The 23,361-nt window shown below is 35.9% G+C and overlaps 4 protein-coding genes across 4 annotated transcripts; all 4 read right to left on the bottom strand.

The window, feature by feature from the left end:
* Positions 1–2,361: 2,361 nt before the first annotated feature.
* EV154DRAFT_486600 (uncharacterized protein) lies at positions 2,362–3,174 on the bottom strand (the record flags this gene model as incomplete). The annotated part of the gene is made up of 2 exons (XM_051598864.1): positions 2,362–2,714; positions 3,009–3,174. The coding sequence occupies 2 exons, from the start codon at positions 3,172–3,174 to the stop codon at positions 2,362–2,364; spliced, it is 519 nt and encodes a 172-aa protein (XP_051452304.1).
* A 4,155-nt stretch (positions 3,175–7,329) lies between these two features.
* Positions 7,330–8,345, bottom strand: EV154DRAFT_486602 (uncharacterized protein; the record flags this gene model as incomplete). Its single annotated transcript, XM_051598865.1, has 4 exons — positions 7,330–7,433; positions 7,529–7,736; positions 7,817–7,960; positions 8,118–8,345. 4 exons carry the CDS (start codon positions 8,343–8,345, stop codon positions 7,330–7,332), a joined length of 684 nt encoding a protein of 227 aa, XP_051452305.1.
* Positions 8,346–12,796: 4,451 nt separating this feature from the next.
* EV154DRAFT_429908 (uncharacterized protein) lies at positions 12,797–13,246 on the bottom strand (the record flags this gene model as incomplete). The annotated part of the gene is made up of 1 exon (XM_051596503.1): positions 12,797–13,246. One exon carries the CDS (start codon positions 13,244–13,246, stop codon positions 12,797–12,799), a length of 450 nt encoding a protein of 149 aa, XP_051452306.1.
* Positions 13,247–13,458: 212 nt separating this feature from the next.
* Positions 13,459–14,723, bottom strand: EV154DRAFT_486603 (uncharacterized protein; the record flags this gene model as incomplete). Its single annotated transcript, XM_051598866.1, has 3 exons — positions 13,459–13,884; positions 13,961–14,053; positions 14,652–14,723. The coding sequence occupies 3 exons, from the start codon at positions 14,721–14,723 to the stop codon at positions 13,459–13,461; spliced, it is 591 nt and encodes a 196-aa protein (XP_051452307.1).
* Positions 14,724–23,361: the final 8,638 nt, after the last annotated feature.

Genomic DNA, 23,361 nt, shown 5'->3' on the forward strand with positions numbered 1-23,361 from the left:
GGTGTCACGTCTGTCAAGCTCCCTCCAATCAACCGTTCTTACATGGCATGAAGACGATCGTTTACCTGGGAGTGGTTGGGTTGAATTTCGGTTCGCAAATCAAATACTAGGTCTGAAGTTCGATGATTGTAGGACCATGTCATTTGTGTTATATCCGTGCATTTTCAAACTATTTTATGATGTAGATTGATAAAAACCACTTTGTTAGACAAAAAGCGCAATATATATATATATTCTCCATATTTTGGTACATCATGGTTTTTACAACCTATTTATGACATAATCCATGCTACTGCAAAAGAAAATTAAGCTCTAGTTGCAATACGTAATGACAGCTATCTGGGATTCAAAATTGGATCTAGTGTTAATTGCAACTGCGTTAAGTAATTTATGTTAGGACTAACTTACGGTATCTTTCTTTAACAGTTCCCTCAATTTAATTCCATGATTTCAGCACGTAAATTTAAATGCAGCTATTGCGACAGTCTTTTTGAAAACCATGCTCAAATGGTAGAGCATCAACGAAGAGTAAAATGCAATTTGTTTGCAGTAAGAAGTAGAATGAACAATATCAATACCAATGCACAAATAATGCTGAAGAATAGCTTACGTTCTTACAAAATCTCGATGAGCAGTATATGGACGATGATACTGTAATAGAAGAAGCTTGAGGTAATAATAATTGAAATCATAGTAATGAACTTCTAGCGTTCAATGTCTTTCTACAATTACTAGCACGCCATAGTTCCTTCGTGTTCGAAGATGCAATCAGATATAAGCACTTTGACCAGGACTAGAACTGGAACATAATCCAAAAGTTTGGTATAGGCTTAATAAAGCTTCTTGACCTTAACGATGTTCCAAGACAGGTGCCGCGTAGTGTTCGGAATAAAGATCGAAACTCTCGAGCGAGCTTCGATCGTGTTCCAGTCCAAGCTCGCTCGAATGCAATTTTTTTGCAGCTCGAGCTCGCTCGAATTTTTTAAGCTCGGCTCGGTTGCGAATACGATAGCTCGAACTCGCTCGCCCTTTTTATTACACAAAGTGCACGTCAAAGTGATGTTAATTACAGAAAGTTATGATAATAAAATTGTTATTTATTGAAATAGAAGTTGGAAAAAGAAAAAAAAAACTTTTTTTTTCACCAGCCTTAACACCAAATTCGGATAATTAAATCAAACTATTACTGCATCTATAATTATAATACATTTGGATTTGTGAACATGAAATTTTAAATTAAATCTGCTACGTCATGTTACCGTGGTTATAGTCACAAATTGGCTTAGCTGGGTATAGTGTGCAACATTGTTTTATTTTCTTTGGTAAATGTGTTTGTTGGTTGTACAATTAAATAAAAGTCGAAAGCATTTTAGTTAAAATTATTAGAGCATAAATAAAAAAAAAATAGTAAAGGGAAGAAAATGACAAAATCAAGGGGAAATGCCATCTGTAGTCTTTCAAGAACCTTAACTCTAAAGTGACTACTATCGACATTTTGGCCGAGCGAGCTTCGAGCGAGCATCAATCGAAGCTCGCTCGAACCCAAAAAAAGTGTCGCAAGCTCGAGTACAAAAACTCGGTTCGAGCTTCGTTCGAACTGGCGCAAGATCGGTGCAAACTCTAAAAGTTCGAACACTAGTCCGGTCATCCTTAGCAAATCTCAGTAAAATTGGAATCATCTGGACCATAACCTTGAAACCTTTTCCAAGGTAGCTTTTGTAACCCTTCAGATGAGTGGACATGTTAGTGAAAGCCTTTGAACCGTAAGTACGACATCGAGAACTGATAACATCGACTTGGGTTTTGTTAAAATACAATCAGCAGCCTTGTTGAAGGTGTACTCGATCAAGCCCAGACATAATCCATGCAATATTTCGACTGGCGTATCTCTACTTGGATCCCAGGAGGACAGACCCAACAAGCACTTACCATTAGAATCTTTGAAACCAAGAGTAATCAGATCATCGACGAAAATAATGTTACCCTGTCTATCACGAACCCGAAAGGAAAAATCAGGAACATGTAAGTTGTTTGTACTAAATAAACTTTCGCATTGCCTTTATTCTCTTGGAGCTGGCACATATTCTTCAGGAGTGGTCCTTATATTTTGATGGTAATTATTGGCATGGCGGAACCAGAAGCACTTTCTACAAGGATATGTAGCCGTTGCAATTTTTAAGCAAGTTATCTCGGCATGACGAGGATTGTCAGCCTTGATGAACAAAAGAGGAGCGACAACAAATACGTCTTCTTTAAGGAAAGCATGAAACATCGACAACCAGTTTCCAGCTGTTTTAGATTACCAACAAGCGAATGCAACTGCTTCATAGCACTGGGTTTATTAGACCGACATAAAAGCAATTAATTCAAGTAATGATTGGCAATACTTAGGGGGACAGCTGCAGGATTCATTGACCAAGTATCGAAGCAGTTCCATTCGGAGGTAGAATTACCAATAGTGTCATCAGAAAACAAGTTATAAGGAACAACTCTAACAACCTGAAAGTTCTTGGGAATAGACGGGTTAAGGACGTTGTTGCTAAAGTTGGAGTTAACTGGCAATGAGTGCTTGTGGTCGTTGGCAGCTTTTATCATGTTATAATGATCACGAATCAAATTAGTGTCATCAACAGTAAAACTCGGGTTACAGATGATTAAACGTTCTAAAATCAAAATTTGAATGGCGCTAGTGTAGGCCTGGTAATCTTCCACTTCTAAACGGCAAACGTCATTAAGAATTAACAGGGATACATCATAGGAGAGAACCATTTTTGAGAGATATTATATGGAATCATTCGTCTTGGTTATTACAGGTAAAAGGAACGCCTTCACAGCGTTGGATTCTTCGAAGAACTTGAATACCTTGAAGTAGTGACGCTGTGGAACAGGAACATTGATATCAGACAGACGACAGATTCTATCCGACAGCCCCAAATGCCGAGGGTCGTTATCATTACCAGCAATTATTATGGGAGGCTGAAAACATTTATCCTCAATCCACGTTTTACCTTGACTGATCTTTATACGTTGGTTACTCGTATAATCAGAAAGATTCGATAAATAGGGGGACATTATTGAATTCGCAATCAGAAGACGCAGCTGTTCAGAAATATAGTTGATAATCAGATCAGTCCTGTACGGCTTATGAGCCGTGTCACGACTAGAATAATCCATAGTTGTGGTATAAGCATTACCTTCACGACTTTTGACATAACATTCGGCATGAGGAAGAATTGGAATATTGCTTTTGGTTGATTCATAAAACCTATTAATACCATGGGGAGCAGGGTACAGTGTATCTATTTTATAATGAACAATAGGGGGTGCCAAACATTAAATTTTTTTCCAAAATCGCGGGAATTTTATTTCGAAGTTCCGGGAATCTTTTTAGGCTGGGAAAACTCGTCATAAGCCAAAAACAGCTCTAGCTTCCCCTTTTCACTTTAAACCATTTTTTATAAATATTATCTTTTATTTTCAACTTTTAAAATGCCCAAACAAACTACTAGACAACAAACTTTTAACGAGATGAAGTCTTTGCTCAAGCACAATGTTATCATTGAAAATGAAGAAGAAGCGGAAGAGATGCACAAACTCTTGAGTGGATTAGAAACGAAACGTGTTCTCAACAGTGGACCTGGAATTCCTAAACTGGACCAGTATCGCGGGTATTTTCTCGAGTGGAATGACGAAGAGTTTGTTAAGATTTGTAGAATGAATAAGGACTCGTTCTTAAAGCTCCTTCGCTTGATTGAAGGTCACGCATTTTTCAACAACCAGAGTTTCATTCCTCAAAGGGATGTTCACGTTCAACTTGCAGTAACCTTGAGACGATTAAATCACTATGGAACTGGTAACAGCATTGAGCAGATTGCAACTTTGTTTGGAATCAGCAAAGGCTCTGTCACTGACTACACCAGCCGCTGTTTTAAGGCAATCACCGACAACCTTAAACACTTGATGAGCTGGCCTAACAAGGAACAAAGAGAAAGAGCAGCTGAAGCCATCAAAAAGCAGCACTTTTTTCGTAATTGTATTGGTTACATCGATGGCACCCATTTTCGCCTTTCTCAAAAGCCTACCGACTGCCCCGAATCCTATTACAATAGAAAGGGGTTCTATTCTGTGAACTGTCAGGTTGTTTGTGATGAACGAAAGATCATTTTGGGGTTCCAATCAGGACAAGCAGGATTGATGTGTGATGCCACATGTGTAGAGCATGCTAGCTTCATGATTAATAGAGAAGCCAAGTATTTCACATGTGGCGATGCTGCAAGCCATGAGTACCTTCTCGGTGATTCCGGATATGCTCTTCATCCATTTGTGCTTACTCCTTACATAAGACCCCAGGTTGTAAGTTCGGTGAAGTGCGAAGACTTCAACAGGGTTCACTCTTCCGCCCGAGTTGCTGTTGAAAATACCATTGGTGTATTAAAGGGAAAATGGAGAATCTTGAAGAACATTCCGATTCAGATCAATTGTGAGGAGGATATCATGAGAATACATGAATTGGTACATGTATGCGGTCTTTTGCACAACTATTTGATCTTGGAAAATGACAATTTTGACGGTGATTTTTATGAGGATGTTGACGTCGGGCAGTCGAGATTAGACCTGGTGTTGCTGGAGTCATTTGACAACGTCAACAGTGTTTCCAGCCGTATATTGAATACTTGGAGGAATTCCGTTGCTGAAGTAGTTTTAGCAGATTATGCAGTACATTTCGGATATGATAATGAATAAACCCACTGAGTTGATATAATGTGCATTTGTGTTGAAAGGATTGGATTGCGTCCTTGCTGTGAAGGTTTCTGAACAATGAATGTAAATATATTTGTAAGAGGAAAAAAAAAACTTTATTTAAAAAGAAAAAAATATTAATCTACATCTGTTGAAGGATTACCGTCGTCGTGCTCATCTTCATCATTATCAAGATTGTAAAGATACTCTGTATCATCATATACATCATCATCATCGACAGGATCCCTCAGAGATCTACGAAAATCAGCCAGATGTCTGGTAATTTCCGTAAATGACGATGTATTGAAGGCGTTCGTTGTCAGACAAGTAACAAGCAATTTGGACATACCCAAATCGAACTCCCTCTGACTATTTTCCCTCAATACTTCGTCCCTTCTCAACTGAGCCTCGCGATACTCAGAAGAAAAGTCTCTTTTGATCCTCTTGTTTCTCATGGCGTGATCGGGATGAACACGGATGCGATCAGCCGTTGGCATTTCAGGCTGAACGGTACCAGCGCGACTAACACCTCCACGACCACGACCACGAGCAAGACCACGAGCACGACCACGACCACGACCACGACCACCAACACCAGCACCCGCACCCGCACCAGCACCGCCACGAACACTAGCAACACGAGCACCACCAGCACCATCACCAGCACCACGACCACCACCACCACCAGCACGAGCACCACCAGCAACACCAGCACCAACATCACCACCAGCACGAGCAGCACTACCACTGTTGACATCGTTGTCATGGTTCACAGCATGATACAACCCAGCATCATCAAAATCTCCACCATCATCAAAAGAAAAGGAATCGAACAAATTATTCTCTGATGATGATTCAAATAATGGTGTGCGACTTGATGGCTGGGTATTAGATGGAACCAACAGAGGAGAAGAAGCAACATTGGTAGCTGGTACTTCTACAGATGACGGCTGGCCAGACGAAGCTTCACCAAAAGCAGGACGAGGGAAAGAGAGAGGTTCGTTTGAGAATAGCCCAACAGAAGAAAAACGGAAAGATGGAAGAACGCTCAGTAGACACAGGTGCAACAGACAAAGACCTAGCAGCCAAAGGAGCACCAGAGGAAAGAGAAGCACCAGCAGCCAAAGGAGCACCAGCAGCCAAGGACAGCAGCCAAAGGATCACCAGAGGAAAGAGAAGCAGATGATCTTGTTGAAGATTCAGCTGCATCACTTCCAACCAACAATCGACTGACCTCTTCAATCGCCTCTTGTTGACCACCAAAAACTGCAAACGTTTGTGCCTCAATTGCAGCTAATGATGGCCTTACTCTGTTGGAGTATGTGTACTCGGTACCACCAGGGGCACCATGGAAAGCCACACAATAAGGAGTTATGTTTCGTCTAACACCATGCAGAGCAGCCAAACGAGAAAATCCAATACACAAATGTTCACACTTGACCTCGATGGAGGTCAGTCCACGTTTAATGTCATCTGTAGTCAAGCCAAAACCGGTAGAGTTCATATCTCTTTCTACATCGCGATACTTTGCGAGTTGGCGTTCAAAACGTTTTCCAACCGATTTGAAATTCCAGGAAGACGGAATTACTTTATCTGCCAAAGTTGCTGAAACAATCTCTCAATGATCTCTCTTTTTTTATCTGACTACCAGCTGAAGGAGCGGACGACTTTTGTCCACCAAGAATATCTTACAAAGGTCTTGATTACTCTCAAAGAAACCAATCATAGCCTTAATTTGACCAGGTGTAGTTTTGGTTCTATCAAGGCTTTATCTGCGGAATCGTTGTTGGAAGGAACCGCCACCAGTGTTTCTGTTTATTTGATCAGACATTTTAGATTATACGTTTTAGAGAAATTTAAGGAGAAAAAAGGTAAGTTAAAAACTTAGAAAAACTTTATAATGCAAACACAGATGCGATTTGATGCTTTTAGATTATCATAAAATAAATAAAATGTTACATTTTCACGTCATATTTCCTTCTCAACAACGAATAAAAAATGAGTATTCTTTCCCGAGATTTCTCGGGAATACTTTTTCTTGGCCGCAAAATCTCGGGCACAAAAAATCGTTCCCGCAAAGTTTAGGGAATTTGGCTGGGGAAACATTCCCGGGAATGTTTTTTAAAAATTAAGGAAATGATTTTTTTAATGTTTGGCACCCCCTAATTTTCGTTAAAACGGAAATTTTCAGAACTAAGAAGTCCGATTTTTACACTGTGTTGTAACGGGATTCTAATTACCTACTGGCTTAATAAATCAACCTATCTGAGCACCTTCTTGACTATAATCTACTCTCCAACTAACAAGGAAAGTATTGATAAACGTAGAAATTGGGGTGTAAGAGGACTTATATTTTATTTATTTTGAACTTGGTTAGTTTATATTTGATTTTCTCAAACTATTCCTATGATTATATTTTATTATGGGGATGATTTGGTTTGATTGGCAGAGGCTCTTCTACGCTTTGCTACTGGCTGTGATATCCATTGGATGGCTTGAGTTACACATATCAGTCACCGTGACCTCACCACAACTGGTGATCTTCATATATATTTTGACAGAAAAATCTGATTTGTCCCGGGAACACGTTTACCCGAGATTATCTGGTAGATTTTTATGAATGTTTCCACTGTAAAGGGCCTCCTGGACATTTTTGCGCTCCACACCGTAAATGGCAAATTTTGTTTTGCCATCTGTAAAAAATTTTATGTCAAAGAAAAAAATCGGGCTATATTAGTTTATGAAGAACTCTCTAATAAAGAACATAATAGGGCCGGATTTTCGATACATGTTAAATTCATCGAGGAGATAGCGTTTTCTTGTTTTTTAGAAATCGGAGCTAAAATTGTTCCATATAAAGTAGATGCACTGTAGCCTTTGAAATTATAGTTAGTGTCAGTGAGATCCAAAGCAAGTTGATCTTTGTATTGCCGAATTGCTGTTTCAATAAAGTATCTGCCGAATTCAAGGGTCGCTTTAATTTCTTCCTCTGAATACTTGATACTTCAAGACTTGAAAAACAGAATAGCATGCATGTGATATTCATTTTTGAAGGAAAGTAAGGGTTGCCATTAACATCATCAGGTACTTGACGTTCTTTATCATTGGTATTCGGGTCGATGGATTCACTAACACCCAGACCGTAATCCAACTGTACTTTATCATTGAAAATGTTATCAAAGGGGTCAAAGTCACGTCCGATTTCACTGTCATTGTTGGACTAATAGTTTTAAAGGTAACCATATACATTGGTTAAGTTTTCAATAAAAAATTACCTTCCAGAAGTTCAATCAATATCCAGGAAGCTGTCTACATCATCTTGAACCTCCGGAGATGGATCAATATTCATTGCTTCATTATGAACCTCGTGAGTGTACCTTGCATTTCCTATGTTTTTGAGTACATTTTCCAATAATATTATGATATATTCCTTTCGATAGGATGGGATTCGCTATGTTTAACCGGTGTGCCTCAGAGCTGAGATGTCTTGTATAGTTACTCCGACTATTATTACTCAATTGACAAACATCACACCTCAAGGATCGATCTGCAATTTTGGCATTACGTTCCATAAGGTTATGAAATCTGTTTGTATAGTTTGACATAATTGTATAGAAAAAGTTCTAGTGATAGAGAAATATATTATTAATGCCTTTATACACAGGTTTCGCCATTGAATATGACAGCGGTTTGCATTTGGCGCTGAGAAATAATGACAGCTGTTACAGCTTTGGAGCTTAGCCAGAATCACACACGCATATAATTTGATTGGTGTACAGCCGACTCTGGCGGCAATTTGTCACGCAACTTTCGCATATTTTTTCACGCTATCTTCCTTTTCCTTTCCCTCTCTTTTTTTATTTTGTCTTTGACTATGACGTTTTGTCTGATTATAACTTATGATTTATTGTAATCTTCGTTTGAAGGGTTGGTATCTGATAGGAAAAAAGAAAAACAAAACGATATTGATGACCTTGGTTTTTTATTTTAGTTACTATCATTGAAGTATTTGTGTTTTTTGACACTAAAAGGTAATCATGATATATTGACAAGAACTCAGTTTACTCACAGATGTTTACTTTAGCCTTCAATTAGAGATATCAAACAGATACAAGGGTACGTTTTCATTCTTCTTTTTGATAATTATTCCATGCTAAGACGCGTTTTATTTTTTATTTTTAGCCACTTTTTTCATGGTTTGAAAATGTAAGTTCCATCATCCTCTTCTTATTGGCCATTTATTAACATAATTTGCGTATTTTAATAGATATAATCTCTATTAACTTTAGTAAGGTAAAAACTGTCGCTGCTTCCTTAAAATTGTTTTACTTCCCATCATCGTCATTAGTTAGTTATAAAATGTATAAAATTGTTGAAGACCGTTTCAAAAGGTGAGCCGATCATTCAGCTAAAAAATTAAGCTCCAACTGGACATGTGTTTTGTATAGCTTGAACTTGATTATCAAATGCTCTTAAAATAAATCTGTTTTGTCTTTGCCAACGTCCGCCGCATTACGTTCATCAAATTTACCAGCACAAGCTATTTATACCCTCGTCATCATTTTAATAAACTATTTCTTTTTTGGAATTTATATGCTCTCAACAATAACTACTTAAAATTGCTTCCAGCTTAAAATCTCAAAATAAATCATTTTTAAACAAAATTTAAACGTCTTTTTAAACCATATTTCTTATGTAAGCACCATATCCATGAGAACAATTGATAAACTAGTGTTGAATATCAAGTGTGTATGTAAAAGGGATGCATCTGTGCGAATAATAATGCAATGTACGATTGGTAAAAGGTCCATATACATGCATAAATAAACAGCGTATAACGGTAAAAAACCACCATTAGATGAGAAAACGCACAATCATTCAATGTGAGTTTTAACAATCATTCGTTGTGAATTTACACAAAATGCACCATCATTGATTGCTTAAATGGCCGATTTAAGCAATCAATGATGGTGTGTTTTTGGTGTGTTTTAGCAACATTTTATCATTTGGTGCGCCGCTGTGCTTGCCTTTTATGGGTCGTTTTTGGGATTGTTTATTTTTTTTCCATTCAGGCTCTAAGGCTTACAACTACGTATTTTATACTACGTCTAATAAGCCAAAAACAAACTGAAAGAAGAACATGCGTTTATAAAAAATTCAAAAGTCTAATTGAATAGAAGATATTACTTATCAAATTTTGCTATAACTAGAGCTTTGTAGTTGGCTATTCTTGTTATTTGTTTTTCGTAGACAGGGTAGAAATGATTTTGCTCGCTGAAAACGTGTTGAAGTTTGTACAAAGTATTTTTTTTTTTTACAAAACTTGAATCCACTGTAAAATCATTAATGGCATCAAAAAAGCCACGCATGAACCAGGTTAAAGATTAACATAATAAAATAATACTGTATTTAATCCCTATGAATTTGTCTATAAAGTGTTGCGGGGAAATAAATTGTTCTTTTAAAAAGTAATGTGAACGGTAGACAACTCAACAACTGTGGAAATAAATGCAATTTGTTAAGTATGGGAACGGATGAAAGGAACCTCACAATTGCATCAAGGTCAAAGGTTTATGTAATAATACAAAATTGGCGACGTCACAAATAGACAAAATAAACAAAATAAAAAAAAAACCAAAATTGTAGAGACAATCTTAGTACCGGTGACAAAAGTCATCCAAAAATAAAAAAAACTTTCTGGAAACAGCATATTTTCGCACTTGAAATTGAAAAAAAAAATGAAAAAAATATCAAAGTCAAACAAAATTGATATTTTCTTGCATTCATGGTATCCTATGAAGTTTCTATAAATCTTCAAAATCTATAGTGCCGAAAAAAAGTATATCAGAAAGCGGATTTGCCACGCACGATTAAACTATGAAATGAATCTGATTGTCTTTATGTTTAACTTGTATGGAGTGATAAGAACAATTAGATATATAAAATAACAAAAAAGAGACTGTAAGACTACTTGTTATGGAATACAGACAAAAGATATAGTAATTCCACAAGCAGGCTTTGAAATCTGAAATGAAGTAAGATAAATCACGATCGTTAAAAAACAAGTAAAGTTTATCAGAAAGAAAGAATTCGATGACATTTATTATTATAAATCAGACAATCTTATATAGACGTTTTGATAGCTGTCAAATATGGTATCAAAATAACTAATACGAAAGTAGAATGAAATAAATAAAGCGTACGGAAACACTATGATGAGGTGAATACAAAAATAGATTAAATAAAATGAAGATACGGAAAACTATGATGGAAATAATATGAATAATAAGAAAATTAAAGAAGTAAACAAAATAGAAAGGTAACAATAATATAAGTGGCATATGAGTGAGAGCGACGAAATAGCAGTGTGATGATCTGGCTCACTTCTAATAAAATCATCATTATAAAAATAACATCAGATACACTTACATCATACATTCTACAGTGCATCTATTTTACAATGAACAATTTTCGTTAAAACGGACATTTTCAGAACTTAAAAGTCGGATTTTTAGACTGGTGATTTTCATATGTTTTGACAGAGAAATCTAATTTATCGCGGGAAAATGTTTAACCGGGATATATCCGTTGGATTTTTATGAATTTTTGCACTGTAAAACACCTCCCGGACATCTTTGGGTCTCCCCACTGTAAATGACCAATTTTGTTTTGCCATCTGTAAAAAATTTTGTGTGAAAAAAAAAATTCCGGCTCTATTAGTTTGTGGAGAACTCTCTAATAAAGAATGTAATAGAGCCGGATTTTGGATACCTGTTGAATTCATCGAGGAGATAGAGTTTTTATCTTTTTGAAAAATCGGAGCCAAAAATTGTTCATTGTAAAATAGATGCACTGTACACCAAAATATAAATGTCTCAGCATCCATACTTGATAAAGAAAATACACTTCTTTAGTCTCTACACGTCTTTAACTAAAATAGTGCAAGAAGACACTGCACTAAAATAGTGCACTTCCATTATGCAATAATTTTATAATTTAAATTCAGACATCTCATATATATATTTTATTCTTTGACCTTGATAATCCCTAATTCTCTTTTAACTAAATAAAACATATCAACAGTCTAAACGTATTCCTACTTTTGTTTTATTTCCTTTCTGTCTGAAAATTTATTATCCCAAAACACCACAAGCAGTTAAAATAACTGTAAGTGAGAAAGAATAAAATTTCACGAGTAACCGACTTAAGATAATTAACAATATTGCAATTTTGGAAAAGCGGAAAAAAAACGATGCGAACTGAAATCTTTAGAAAAGGACTACCAGAAAAACTTCCAGAACACAAAAAAAAGTTTGACCGCAATATTATTTGTCGGGCCTTTACCACGTCTGTTTAGACACCTTTTTCTCACCGCCAAACTCAGTACCAAACTAAACCACCATTTCTAAGACACAATTAACGAACCATTCCACAAATGAAAGAACCAGAATCAAGAAACAAAAAAGAATAACCAAAACAATATTACTAAGCCACTATTAAAGTGAACCAAAATTATATCATTACCAAACTGCGCATGCATCAATTATCTTCTTCTCTTTGATAGTTCAACTTAAGTGTTTATTGATGATGATGGATGCTAGTTACTCCCTCTTATGCTTCGTTTCAAAAAAATGAAATATAGTAAAAAAATATAATAAAGTAAAATTGTGCCTAGAGATCTTCATATGTGATGAAGGAAATAAGTAAAATACGGGAAAGGGACAATGTTGCATGATTTTGTTATTATTTTGAAAAGTGATCTTCAGGGTTTAATTTCGCTGACTATATAATCAATTTAATTCGTTGCTCGTGATTTTTGTGATGCTTCCGGATTGTTTCCAATCGGTTGTTCTTCTGTTGCTGGTTCTTGAAATATGTCCATTGCTTCGTTCTTGTTTCTTTCTGTTAATACTTGTTTCAATTGGTTTTCGCTAATAATTTTTTGCCGGTAAAAGCTTCTTACTACTCATTTTTTTACCGGCTCTCTGATGCATTCCAATGCTCTTATTGAGCAGTTGTTCCTAATTTCTTGCATTTTTGCTACTTTTTCTTCTGTCTATAATCCTGCTAATTTGCTGTCTCTTAAATGTGAAATATGTAGGTAGTTATATTCCTTTGTGAATATACCCGCCTGTACTAATTTTTTTTCTGCTGTGTCTTTATATTTTTCGTGTATTAATATTAGTACTGTATCCCAATCTGGACAGTATGTATCAAGTACTTGTATGTTGTCGATTCCAACGAAGGCTAATTGTTTTCTAATTTCGGATGGTTTCATTCGTCTTTTGCCTGGTATATGTATGTTTATGAAGTTGTTCTCTTCCTTTTTTTCCTCGAATGTTGTTGTTGCTATTTCTAATTGTTTCTTGGCTGGGTTGTTTTGTCGAAAAAATTGATTTTTTCTTCTTTTGGTCCTATTGTTGTTGTTGTTGTTGTTGTTGTTTTGTCGTAGTGCTATATTGCTTTTTGTTGCTTTTAAGTATTGGAACTCATTTTGTGAGTTCATGTTACTGTTCTGATTGTTACTTTGGTTTATATTTTCTGCTTGATAGTTGCTGTTATTATTATTTGGTTCCTTGTACTCTTCTGTCTCATTTTCTTCTTCCACTTCGCGCAGTTTCCTTTTTAGTTGAATATTTTTATTTTTCAGGTTGATGTTCTACCTAATCAGCTCTTGCATTTTTTTTGTTTCTTTTTCTTTTTTTTCTAATCTTTTTTTTAGTGTTTCATTTCGTTCCAGACATTTATTTTTCCTGCTAGTTCTCCATCTTGTTCCATTTCCGTGTCTACAATATCTGACACATCATTCTCGTCGTCGTCTGCAAAATCACTTTTATCTTCTGTATCCATTTCCATCTGTTTCTCGTTTGTTATTGGTGTTTCATATTTTAAAATAGTTTTCATCTCAGCAAACGTTGTTCCTTTTTCGCAGAGTTTGCATTTGTAATGTGGCTTCGGTGGTTTTTCTTGGTTTCTTCCATTTTTTTGTATAGTTCCAATTGTTCCACATTTGTTGCATGCTATTTTTTCTCTAGCTAATTCATCTTGTTCCATAATGACTTCTACATCTGCTGAGAATTTTAATTCTCTTACAGTTTTCTGTCCTTCCTTGTTGCTCTTGTATCGTCTATTTGTCTTTTTTCTCTTTCGTTATTTTTTATTTCAACTCCTGTGCCTCGTTCATTGTGTATTTTTTTGTGCATTTTTTGCAGGATAGTACTATTTCTGCATATCCTTCTTCTCCATCTTCAATGTAATCGATTCGGTTTATGTTCATCCATGCCCCTTTACATTTGTTGCATTCAATTTTTTCCTGGTGTTTATAAAATTTGATGATGAATTCAATTTATCGTTCATTTAACTGTCCTTCGTTTGTTAAATCTATTGTTTTCAAGGCTTCATTTGTTCCTATTCCAGGGGAGATTGGTGCGCTCCTTTTTTTTTCTGTTGCATCGTTGTTTGTTTTTTTGTTATCCTGTTCTATATGCATGATACCTAACGCGGTTGATGGTGTGCTTTTTTTTGCTTCTTTTTTTTGTTCTTTTTCTGCTGTTTTCATGTTTTTTTGTTGGGTCTTATTCTTTTTTCTGATGATTCTGTTAACAGTTGTTGTTTCATTGAAGGTTAGCGATAAATAAGGGATACCTATCGTGACCTCCGGATTGTTGGGCGTAGGGCCGTGTGACATGCTTTGCTTGTGCAGGTGATATCTACTGCCCGACTTGTTTTTTAATTAGTTCCTTTTCTGTTCAAATTGATTTTATCGCTGATTTTAACGGGTGGCTTAGTCGAAAAAAAGTATATAAGAAGGTGGATTTTCAACGCGCGATAAAACTATCTTGTCGGTCCTGAAGATTCACAGGTCATACCAAATAGACCGCGTAAACTACATACGCGTCCTAGTTTCAAACCCGTAACGCCAGCGCGTTATAAAAGACAGCGGCTATTAAATCTCGTCCTTGGTCCGGTTTGGCCCTATGCATTAGTACAGTATCAATATCAGAAGCGCATAAATAAATAAAATTATCTTTCGTCTTGCTTAAAATACGATTGTACTTATATTGGTATCTTCCTGCTATATATAGTACGCACTACACATTTTTGGAGTACAGATGAACTACATAGTATGAGATATAGCCCAAAACTTTGGTCTTATACCCATAGGTGGGGAACGTTTTTGAAAAATGATTTAATTCTTTTAATTTTGGGTGCCACGTGGCACCGAAATGTTTTGCGAAAAAGAGGTTTTAAGTGTTGTTTTTATTATAAAACGTAAAGAAAAAAAAGATTTTATAGTAAATTAGCTGTTTTTATAAAAAAAAACAAATTGTTTGATTGGTTAGTGGGGGTTTCACAATTATTCTAGGGATTGTTGATAAATGGACAGGGTATGCTTCTGTACCGTCCAGGATAATTATCGATATTACATAATCCGCATTTATTTAGGGGTATTCTTGGCGCACCTGCTGGCGCACCCAAATCGGGCTTTAAAGTATAATTCTTACGTAATATATTCATTTTGGGTGCGCGAAAGCAGTGTACCGAGCTATTACATAATATTTTTATTTTATGTGCGCGGAATGAGTGCATCAAGAAAGGGACAACGTATTTGTACTATATTTTATAAGCAACAGTACTTTGCTCAAGGAGGTTCCTTCTTTTAATTTTAGTCCTATTTACATCTACCAAAAGAATGGACATTTTTGAAGTAACAGAATAAAGTAATCGCGAATGGTCGAAACCTTTGGAATCGTAAGTACTTTTACTATTATTGTGCATTCGCGTTCCATTGCCGATGAGTATGAAAGAAAGCATAACATGGTATTCGCTACTGTTGGATTAAAGCTAAAAAGCAATGACATCTTCTTAGTTTAAAAGCAGTTTGGTGAAAACAAAGTAGCCGAACAGTAAAATATGTATTGCTAATTGTTAATCTTTATCATAAGCATGCTATGAAGGAATAACTTGATCTATGTGAAACTGATTATATGCGTCAATCTTATAAGATTTCAAATAAATATAATGGTGGGACCTGTGATTTTTAAAGAAGGCCTTATTGTATTTAAGTAAGACATAAATACCATCTGCCATAGCGCATGCTTCGCTTGACGCACCCATTCCGCGCACATAAAATAAAAATATTATGTAATAGCTCGGTGCACTGCTTTCGCGCACCCAAAATGAATATATTACGTAAGAATTATACTTTAAAGCCCGATTTGGGTGCGCCAGCAGGTGCGCCAAGAATACCCCTTTATTTATGCATAGCTTGGGCTTTGATCGACCACTGCAAGAAACTGTGTCCATGCAAACAAACAAGTTCTGCTTGATCGCTTTATCCTTTTTGGTCGAGGATTCACTTTCCGTTTGGTTAACATCAGTGGGAGGTTCATCGCGAGGCAAGAGAAGAGCGGATGGCGTATTGTTAACTGTGAAAGCTGATACGATTGGTGGTGAGATTGCAAAAGGTGCGGGTGAGGGTATTAATTGCCGCTCATGACGTTGGATTGTCAAAGAAGAGTGATCGTTTGGAAGTAGTCTTCTTTGATGACCAGAATAATTTTCAATAGGGGTTGTTATTCTGTTGGACTGAAGTAACGCATCTCTTATATTGTTACGAATATTCTCGTTCAGTAAGGTTGTATTGTAGAACACACCAGCTTCTAATCTTTTGTTAAAGTGAAGTTTTAGATGCTCCGGTGTTTTGTAAAATATTTTCACACCATCAGCAAACGAACACCATATCTTAGCGAAAGTGTAGTAAAAATAGACTTTAAGAGAGAATAGTTTTACAGAAAAAAATAGATAAAAAACAAAGAGAATACAATTATAAGTCTTGTCGATTTATTTGTATAAAAATTGATTAAGAGCCAACTAGACGGGCAGGTTTGCCCTGATATTTATAGAAGATTGAAGATATTGTGGCTTGTATTTTTGACAGCTCAGATCCATCGTAGTTTTATATGATGGACCATTCATTTGGTTTATTGAAGACCGTAAGATAGCTGTCCTTGATTTATTATTGTTCCTTAAATTCTCTGATCTCTCATTGGTCGGAGCTTAGAGTTGTGTTGTAATGAAGAAATTTTCATAAAGCCAGGTTACTTATTCCCGATCTTTTATTCGTGAAACATCTTTCCTTTTGTAGACAGTAGCATTTATTATGTGGTTTTAGCAAAGAAAGAATCAAAATCAAGGATGCTGCTGTTTATGTTGACATACAAATCTTTTTTGTGAGTTGAAATAGGCTTGTCATACAACAGTATTTCTTCTTTAGTATGAACCGGTACTACTGCAAAGAGTGTATTTTGCTTGTTTGCTAAGTATCTGTATATGAACTTTTGAAATGAGTAGCCTCGTTTTTTGAAAATTAACAATGGGTAAAAAGCTTAATTAAATCAATCTCTTCTGAACCATTTCGTTGGAAAGGTGGTTATTAGCCTAGTTTTCTAATCTTGGTTTCATATCAAGTGTTGTTAAAAAAGGCAGTGTGATAATTGAGAAAAAAAAGGAGATGTAAATTGGAAAATAAAACAAGCAAAGAAATGAGACTCTATAATCCTTTATTATAAGTTGGAGAGTTTGTCATGATAAAAATAGAGGTTCTTTTTATATTCAAGATTTTTCCTGCGCAGATCGAATTGACTATTTACCCGCAAACTGGGAAATGGTAGAATTAGATTTAGAAATCAGTTACATATGAAACATAGCTTATTGTTATATACAAGGAGCTAGTTGACCCATATACGGCACTTCTAGAGCATTATAGTTTATCCATTCAATGACAGGGTCCTTGATTGGATTACTAAAATAAATTTATGAGAAACTAGAAGATTCGGCAGCTACTCGACCAATCCAGGAACGATTATGAAATCTGATATTAGTTTGACATATGAGGGAGCTGGTACTGTGTCGTACCAATAAGAATGTATTCGCAATATGGTACTTATAATACATAGATTATATGTATTATAATTGAGTGACAAGATAAGTGTAATTGTATTCGTGGAATTATGCGTCAAATACGACACCATGTACTAATTTTTTTTATAGCAGCAATGGTTGACGTATGTGGTTTGAAGTACGACGCTCATATTTACAGATGGCATGTGTTTTTAAATACAAAGGTAAACCCGCAGATGTAATATATAACCATCAGAGAACTAAACGTATATCTATTAGTTGATAATCAAGTACATTGAATAGCTATATCAAGACCAAAATCAAGAACGTCCTGATAAGTATCCTTATTAAACAGCAAGTGTGTTACAGGCAGATATTTAAGGTAAGTGTGCAACGTCAATAGAATTATTATTGAAATTCGAATAAATTTTTTGGAAATAAAAACGCTATATATACTACATTTATTATTATAAAACCCTATTAAATATGAAAAATGTGCTATTGATGTGCCAATGAAAGCGAATAAAAAATTAAAAAAGAGTAGTTCCTAAACCAATGATACAAGCCTATAATGCATAAAATCATGGAATACCAGCGAATAAGCTTTCACGATTGAGATCACGAGATTTCTATGTAGGTGAAATTCATCGTCTACTATGCCTTGTTCCTATAATTGACCACTACAGGGTAAACACTTGTATTTCATTCTATATCAATAGATCATAGTGGGCTACATCTGCAGGATGATTCTGAACTACAGAGGAGGATACAAAGTAACTCTCGTAATTGGTCAATTATAGCTAACCTATGTATCCCCTCGTAATTGGTCATACTTGTGCGACAACAAAGGATTTTGGACCAGTTGAAAATCTGTAGTGACACGTTAGAAATAATAGATCTATACCTACGAATAAAAGATTGACAATCTTTGTCAGTACGCCAAAATATGATAGCAGAATACCAAGGCCACCTGAGTTACACACCCGGCCAACTTTTAAGCCAATCGCACGAGCTCGATTTAAGCATCAGCGATTGCTATACATAGCGTTGTGTATAATACCGTTCCGGCCCGGACACAATTAAATAGTAGTATAAATACATTTTCCCTGTTTATGTCAATAAAGGATAACTATCATTTAAGTAACTATAAAGTTGTTGATATACTCCAATCATTGAGTATACATCCATCCATCAGAGAATCACACGAATAACAGACTGACATCTTGTAAGTTGCAATATAATTCTAATCCAACTCTCAGTGGTTAATTAGAAGGGAAATAGGTAAATAAGTAATTAATACTAAAATCAAAGATAATGGTTTATTGTTCTAATGCTAAGGGATATATATACTAAATGAAACGATATAGGTGATGTGATAAATATAATAATAAATATGATGATGATGATGATAATAATAATGATGACGAATAATATAAACAGGTTATTGATATGAAATAGGTGAACCCAAAGTGGTGTTATGTTGTATAAAATAAAGTGGTGTTATTCAGCTTTGACCTTTTCCGATTCATATGATTATTCTTGAGTGGTACAAATTGTCTTTTCTGGTTCTTGGTCTTCTTGAGCCTAAGTTCGATTTCGAGAGCCATGTCTACGCCAAGGTCCGGACTTCGGGTCGGACTAACCCGGCTAGTCACGTGATTCTTTGAGACATCAGATCTATCAACATTTACAGGTTTGACAATCTTATGATAAGTTCCTGCGTGTCGTTATGTTTACCTTTTTAAAAATATACTACGAGGGAGTAAACAAATGTGTAGATGCATACTAAAAGGAGACTGTAAAGACTTAAAGATTTAAATACACAGACAGTTGTAGGAGAGATTTGCACTAGTAAGCTAAGGAAATTTGCCAAAGTAGTTATCCCGAGGAAATGTGAAGAACTTCCAAAAATAAGACTAAGAATAAGATTTTGTTTATTGATTCACAATTTTAATGCTATTTTTATAGCTGTCAATTTTAACCCATAATCACCCAAGAAAAATTAAACCATAACAATTTACAGAATCAATTAGCCGGATATCATCCTGAGATATAAATTTAACGGAAAAATCATACGCTTTCACAGATAGACCAAAAATAGACTTAAAATACAGCAAACAGGGTACTCGAACGGTAATAACGGTATTTACCAAAGTAATCATAAAACAAGAATGTAAGAATAAAATATTTACCCTCAGAAAAAAAAGAAACAATCCCCACCAGGATTCGAATTCAGAACACTTTAGAAACTCCAGCCAATAAGATATCCTGCACGTAGATATCACGTGACCAAAAGAAGTGACGCCAAAAGCGACATGACCAAAACACGAACGTATCAAGTACCGCCCTCCTAGCATGACGTCACGGAGTCAAACGTAAGTGTCGGCGAGATTGTAAGAATTTACTCTTGAAGTAACCCAACTCCTAAATTGCTCCTCCGCACCAGCTAAGTCAACATTTGGCACCATATGCTCGACTTCCTTATTATACGATTTTAGCATGTCACCATTCGTCGCGTGTTTAATCCTCATACTGTTTTTGCCGGTTAGATGATAAGTACCATTCTTGTTCACTTGTAAAATAGAAAAAGGACCCAACCACTTGTCAGAGAACTTCGTCTTAGGCACCACGTCCTTCAACAGCACTTGTTCGCCTACTTCAAACCTTCTCCGAAACACGACACGCCCATCATACCTTTCTTTGGCCGACTTCTTTCGTTCATCCGATTTATTTCGCGCCAATTCGCGGACCTCCTTCAACGTTTTCTCGATAGGTTTGACACGATCAAGAACCTCTTCTTCTTCTTCTCCAATAATAAAATCAATACGAGGCGCAACCCAAACAGCTGGAGTAGTTATTTCGTAACCAAACATCAAATAACTCGGAGTGAACCCAGTGCTCGAATTCTTCGTAGTTCTGATCACCATCAACGCCGTATCGATGTAAGTATCCCAATTATCCAGACTGCCCATATCACGACCCAGTTTAGCTAATACCGACACCAGACTATAGTTTAACCTTTCACACATACCGTTGCATTGAGGTCTATAATTTGTAGTCATTATATTTTTACAACCGAATTGCTTCAAAAATTCATGGACATAAGTAGAAATAAAGTTTTGACCTCGATCACTTAGACAATAGCGTGGACAACCCCAATCCTTGACAATTCCGTACAAAAATTCACCAGTAGTCACTTCATTTATATCAGGAACAGCTAACGCTAAGGGTCATCTAGTAAGATAATCAATTCCAGTGAGAATATACCTACTGCCTCGTTCAGTTTGTTGTAACGGACCAACAGCATCTATACCAATCATCATGAAAGGATCCTTCGCAGTCTTGAAGATTACACCTGGATTTGTACGCACATTCTTGACACGAGACCGGAATTGACATGTTTGACAGCCTTTAACCACACTAATTACGATGTCCTTACCACCATGGACCCAAAAGTGTTTTGAAACCTTATCAAGAGTATTGTTGATACCGAGATGAACTTCGTTATGCATTTCTACAAACTTCTGAAAAGCGTTCCCTTCATGTAGAAGCTCTCTACCAGTCTTCTTTTCTAACAGACGACCATCTTCAGCTAACACCAGCAGTCTAGCCCGATACCGAATTCTCCTCGCCATAGTAGCCGTCACATCCTTAGGGTAAGATCCGTCAACCAGGTAATAGTATAGAGTTAAGAACCAAGGGAATGTAATTAGAGCCATCGAACACACCAAAAAAATACAATTAAATAAAAAGGGGAGGGAATTATCAAACTATTTAAAGGGAAAAATAACGATAAAATCATAAATCAACTCGACAAGTTCTTTATGTATAAGGGAAACAAAGGACAAGATAAATTTATGAAAAATTTAAAGTTAAAGCTTTTATTTCTTAACAAATGCACAAGTATTTATATAACATAGATAAGAAAATCCGTCTTGCATGGTAGTGACTTTTATTAAATGTGCTTTGATCTGTTTTTTTTCACGTTCTCGTTATTGTTATTATAATGTCCGTTCTCGAAAAATAGCACTGGATCTTTAAAATCTTTATTAAGAGGTATTCAATTGTTGAGTACACTACTTTATATATTAAACTCTTATGACTAAGAATTTAATAATTAACGCAATTTCATGTTTTACATTATTTTGGCCAATCAATGCTAATCCTCGCCGTCCCTCCCGGGACGGTAAGCTAAAGGACCCCCTCACGGGGATCCTAGAAAGAATAAATGGGGTCCACAAAAGGAATTAGGCTAATCTGACGTGAGCAGCTCAAGGCTTGATATTATGATATGGTTTTTATTTTAAAAGATATTGATAGTGTTTGGTTAAAGTATACTTGTTATATGTTTGAATTAAATAATGTATGCATCAGAGTAGCGTGAGCATATTTGCTATACGGGTTTTCTTCTTTTTCTAATAATTTCAACTGCATCTGCTTCACACCCGTATCTTCTTTTGATACATATAGGTAAATCGGCTCCAAAAAAATATAAGTCTTCCATTTTTCGAACTCGAGACATTGCAACATACAGCTGACCATGGGTAAGCATGTCATCCAGATGAATACCAACGCAATCAATGGTGGCACTTTGAGATTTGTGGATTGTTGACGCAAAGGCAGGTACAATCAGAAATTGGGATCGGGTGTAGCTGGTACCAGGTACTTGTCTTGTGATTCGTTGGATCCAGTAAATTTTCTCTTCTTCTAAACCATCTGAATTTCGGATTATTTTTTTTAAGCAGATATTATCATCTTCGATAAATTCGATAGTAGCGATTGTACCGTTGACCCAACCATGCGCAGTGTTTAAGTTTTGAATTAACATGATTGGCATATCAACTTTTAAATAGAGAAACTGTAGTAACCGTGTATCTTTCAATGATCGAGATGCTGTACCTTTGGTTCCAATATATGTATCGTGGGATTCAATGGCGTAGCCTTCACCCGGAAATTCAGCGTAATCTTTTTCGTTTGCAGTTCTTACTCTATTTCTGGTTGTATACAGGCGCAAACAATACACTGGTAAATTGGATTTTAAGATGGTTCTTTCGTTGATAAATTCAATGACTGATTGGTCAAAATTGTATAATCGAACTTTATCTAAGATTTCGATAAACCGGATTTCTTTTTGTCGGATAGGGTCAGCTAAATTGTATCTGTTGACGGAATTATAAATTTCTGACTGCCACATTGTTCCTTCATGTTTTTGAACAGGTAAAAGCTGAGCTATATCACCAAAAAAAATTGTCTTGACACCACCCATTATAGAAGATCGTTGAGTTGACTTTATAAGTGCTTCATTTATGGAATCTAACATCTTTGAACTGATCATGGAGTATTCATCTACCAAAAGCAATAACTTTGGATATAACTTGACATACTGATCCAGTGACTGATAATTTGGTACCATTGACTTGTTGGTCATGCCAAAAAAACGATGCAGGGTGAGACCTGTGATATTATGAGCGGCTACACCGGTTGGAGCTAATTTGAAGACCTATTTTTAATGGGATTTATTAAATAAAAAAGCTTGACAGACATTTTAATTCTGACAAACCTTATACCCTTTCAAGCGGAAGTATCTTTCTAGCATACGAAGAACATACGATTTTCCAGTACCAGCAGCACCGGAAACAAAAGCAGCAGAATTAATTTTTATTTATCTGATTAATTGATAGTACAGGCTCTTCTGATCTCCTTTTGCACTACTCAACA

This window comes from Mucor mucedo (genome assembly GCF_025094135.1).
Source record: "Mucor mucedo strain NRRL 3635 chromosome Unknown EV154scaffold_150, whole genome shotgun sequence".
Taxonomy (NCBI): Eukaryota; Fungi; Mucoromycota; class Mucoromycetes; order Mucorales; family Mucoraceae; genus Mucor; species Mucor mucedo.